The sequence below is a fragment of the Rutidosis leptorrhynchoides genome, chromosome 10, assembly GCF_046630445.1.
Source record: "Rutidosis leptorrhynchoides isolate AG116_Rl617_1_P2 chromosome 10, CSIRO_AGI_Rlap_v1, whole genome shotgun sequence".
In the NCBI taxonomy this organism is placed as follows: Eukaryota; Viridiplantae; Streptophyta; class Magnoliopsida; order Asterales; family Asteraceae; genus Rutidosis; species Rutidosis leptorrhynchoides.
The window spans coordinates 57,058,261-57,062,535 of record NC_092342.1 but is presented as its reverse complement, the minus strand read 5'-3'; the positions used below and the strand labels follow the sequence as shown (position 1 = coordinate 57,062,535).

The 4,275-nt window shown below is 33.8% G+C and overlaps 1 protein-coding gene across 1 annotated transcript; it reads right to left on the bottom strand.

Moving 5' to 3' along the window:
* Positions 1-757: 757 nt before the first annotated feature.
* LOC139870297 (uncharacterized) lies at positions 758-3,861 on the bottom strand. The gene is made up of 5 exons (XM_071858128.1): positions 3,822-3,861; positions 2,342-2,992; positions 1,393-2,142; positions 1,185-1,303; positions 758-1,096 (listed from the first exon to the last, which is right to left on the bottom strand). The coding sequence occupies exons 2-5, from the start codon at positions 2,988-2,990 to the stop codon at positions 758-760; spliced, it is 1,857 nt and encodes a 618-aa protein (XP_071714229.1). The 5' UTR covers positions 2,991-2,992; positions 3,822-3,861.
* Positions 3,862-4,275: the final 414 nt, after the last annotated feature.

Below are 4,275 nucleotides of genomic sequence, written 5' to 3'. Positions count from 1 at the left end.
AACCGGAAAATGTCATTGAGTTATCGAGAATCTCAAAGACATTATAATGTCATCGCTACTCATATTCATTACTTTTGAATCTTTGATTTCTCGTTATTTTTTTATCATTGAATTTTCTTGACGGATGGCGTCTACGAAACTCTAGGATGGAAGGGTTTGGATTACCGATTTAAAGGATCCTATAGCTTAAGCCCCTAGACCTGAATAGGCCATTACGAATTGAAAGTCTTTAATCGAAAGTTTATCTGATTACATACTTATCATTTTTAATCTAGACACGTCATACTGCTATTATTGGAGTATAGACACATCATATCTTATTATATCTTATCATATCTATCCAAGGTTGTAAAAGACGCGAGTCGGGGACGCATCGGTCGGGTCCTTGGAATGACGCATCGGTCGAGACAGTGACGCAACGGCGACGCAACGGGCGTTGACCAAAGTTGACTTTTTAAAATATTTTTTATTAAATATATTTATATATAATATATTTATATTTATATTTATAAATAATATTATTATATACACATATTAATTGTTTACTGTAAAGAAACTCTCAACAATACAAAAACTATGTTAATTACTTAATTTATAGAAGAGCAGTTTAGTTTGCAATTTACAAAGCATGCCTTAGAACATCAACATCTACAAAATAATATCTTAGCCTTCCAAAAAAAACATTTACGTTAGTTTCATTTCCAATGATCCTTCCAAAAAACATCTACGTTAGTTTCATTTCCAACCATAAGTAATTTTAAATATCTTCATCGTCATCCCATTCTTGATCTTTTCCGAATTGTTCAATGATTTCAACTCCATCCGATTCATATTCATCTTCATCGGCTATTTCCACCTCCTCACTATCTGACTCAAAATATTCGTCATAAAGCTCTCTCGTTCTAGTGCTTCCTTCAACCATGGCCTCATAATCATTGACCCAATCAAGAGCCTCGCTTGGATCATCCGTTAGGAATACTTTATTATTTCTCTCTTTTCGCCTTTTGTTTTTCAGCATCATATTTGCATTAAATTGAACATACACAAGATTGTTCAACTTTGTTGTTTCTAACCTATTTCTCTTTTTGGTATGTATCTACAAAGTTAAAGATAAACCAACAAAAAGTTCAGTTATATAAATAACTTAATATTTGATATAATACAAAACAATCAAAATCACTAACCCCTTCAAATGTGCTCCAACTTCTTTCACATCCAGATGAACTAGTGGTCAAAGAAAGTATCCTTATTGCAATCTTTTTCAAATTAGGAGTTGAGCTACCAAAAGCAGCCCACCAATTCGCTAAATATTCAATTAGAACATATTAGCTTTATATATAATATACATATAGAAGACTAACATACATATATAAGAAATATAATATAAATTACCTGGATCATATTTGTCATCATTAACCGCACATGTTTTCTTTGCAAGTAAGCGATCAAACCCCTCTAGTTGACCCGTGTATATCGGCAACTCCTCCAACAGTAGTTTTTGTTGCATCTCATAATCATTCGGATATAAAGTTTCAAAAACGTCAAGAATTGCTTCACTCACTTTAACATCATTTTGGATTTCCAAGTCATTATAAAGATAGAATGAGTTTAAAAGATAGGCTGCCAAATGTAAACTCGTATCAAGTCTACCTTTCATCTTAAGTAAGATGATCTTCCTAACATCATCGTAAGTCTTTTTGTTATTGTTCAACACATCCTTGATTTCTTGTTGTGCATTTTTAAGCTCACCGTGTAAGAATCCCATGGACGGCTTCCAATCAGCATCCACCATTCGAAGAATTTTGAATAAAGGTGCAAAAACTTTTAAACATTTTGTCACACCGACCCAAGTTTTCTTAGCTATAACCATTTCAGAAACATCCTTCCCTTTTTTTGTCTTCGACAACTTGCATGACTCCCAATCATTACTACAAAACATGTTCTTTAATTTCTCCTTCTTTTCATATAAACTTTGTAATGTTAGAAACGAGGAAGCAAATCTTGTAACTCCCGGTCTTACGATATCTCTTTTCCTGGTGTAATGCCTCATCAAAGCCAATGTTTTATGGTGGGCATAAATGAACACCGTTATCTTTTTTGCCGTATCAAGTGTACATTTATATGGATCTAAGTTACCAATACCTTCACACAAAAAAAAAACAAATAGATATAAGTGCACCTGTTTACAGTAGCTAATATATATTAACAAATACACCACTTTGTATACATTAGGTGATATTTATTAGCAAAATTAATGAACCACATTTTTACAGTAGCTAATAATCATTTAAACACTATCAACAAAGATCAAAGAAAAAACAAGTAGGATTAAAATTAATACCTTCAAGCATAAGATTAACCGTATGCGCCGCACATGATGTCCAAAAAATTGTTGGCCATTTTACTTTCAACAATTTTGCTGCTCCCATATTATTCGCGGCATTGTCGGTTACTACTTGAACAACATTTTCAGGACCAATATCTACAATGCAACTCTCAATATACTTATATATGTAGTCACTTGTGTGAGCTTCATCTGAACATTCGTTGGAAGACAAGAAAATGGTACCTAACTTTGAATTCACACATAAATTCATAATGCTCCTTCTCTTTCTATCGGTCCATGAATCCGTCATAATCGAACATCCAGTCAACTTCCATTGGTCCTCGTATTTTTTCAGCAGGTTTTTTGTTCTTAGAACCTCTTTCTTTAAATACGGTTCTCCCATCTCGTATCTAGTTGGAGTTGGAACTCCCGGTCCATATTGAGCAAACGCCTCCGCCATGGCTTTGAAACTATCCCTCTCAAATGCGTGAAATGGAATCCCACACTCATAAGCCCACCTACAAGCATACTCTTTTGCTCGGATACCTTGTTCTTTCCTCACAATATTATCAAGTTTGGATTGTTTGCGTGTTTTCTTATCCAACAGATTTTCATAATCTGTTGTAAATCTATCCATAGGACCAAAGGAACGTGGTGGCTTCATTCCTCCAAAAGACTCTTCCATTTCATCAAGGTCAATGGTATCATTTCTACGAATCCTTACTTCACCTCTTAAAGCTCTCTCGTCATCTTCTTTACTCTTCTTTTTAGATTTGTTTTCGTCAATAGAAGTCTTACATTTAAGTTTATCTTCATTTGTCGCTTTAGGACATGAAGCCACTTGTCCCTTTATGCCCGCAATGTGTTGTTTCAACCTATGAATACCCGCACTATTAATATGGCCACATAATCTACATCTGACTTTATCCCTGTTGTTTAGCGGATCCACCAAATCTCCATATTCCCAGCCAACATCTACCATTTTTCTTTTGGTTCCTGGACAAGTTGTAGAATCGGTGGATGGACACGTTGATGATGTTGTCATTTAATCACTGAACATGAACAATTAACATTCACAATATTAAAATATGAACTTTGAAACTATCCCTCTTAAAAAGGAACTGACTTTGTACAAGTATTTTACAGTTATTAATAACAAGAAGCATGAAGATCAACACATGGTAAAAAACTAAAAATGCAAATGGAAATGCAAAGTCACTTTAAATTCCACCACAAAGTCTAATACCACCAACAACCCTTTTGTAAAGAGCCACGCATTCACCAAAATTCATCAAACTCTAATACAGTAGTACCAATATACAATTATACCACCACCAACCCTTATATATGGTGTATATAATTAATAATTAACAATTAATTACATTAACATTAAATATAATTAACATTAACAAGTAGTAACTATAAATTAAATATTATAAAAGGAACTGAGAAGATATCAAGAAGAAATCGAGAAGAAATAGAGAAGAAATCGAACCTTTTGTTGATGATTCACAAATTTAATTAATGAAAATTGTATAAGCAAAGTCAATTCATTGAAAAGAGATGACTCTGTGTGTGTAGTTGTTTAGAGAGAAAAAGAACGACCCAAAAAGAAAATAAAGCAAACCCTAATTTAAAAACAGATCAGATATTGACCGACTTTTATCCTTTTTAACGACTTTGACCGAAGTTGACCGTTTTTTACCGAGTTTGACCGTTTTTTACCGACTTTTACCGACTTTTTAACGCTGACCGTTTTTTTAGCCGTTTTAAGAGAAAACGCGGCGGTGGAGTCTAAAAAACGACGCGTCGGCCGACGCGTCGGCCGACTCTGCCGACTTTTACAACCCTGTATCTATCTTAATAGACTTTGTCTAACACTTTTTCTAAATTTCCTCCGTAAATTACGAAAAAAATTTTTTTTGCGATATATAAGTATATCAAGAATA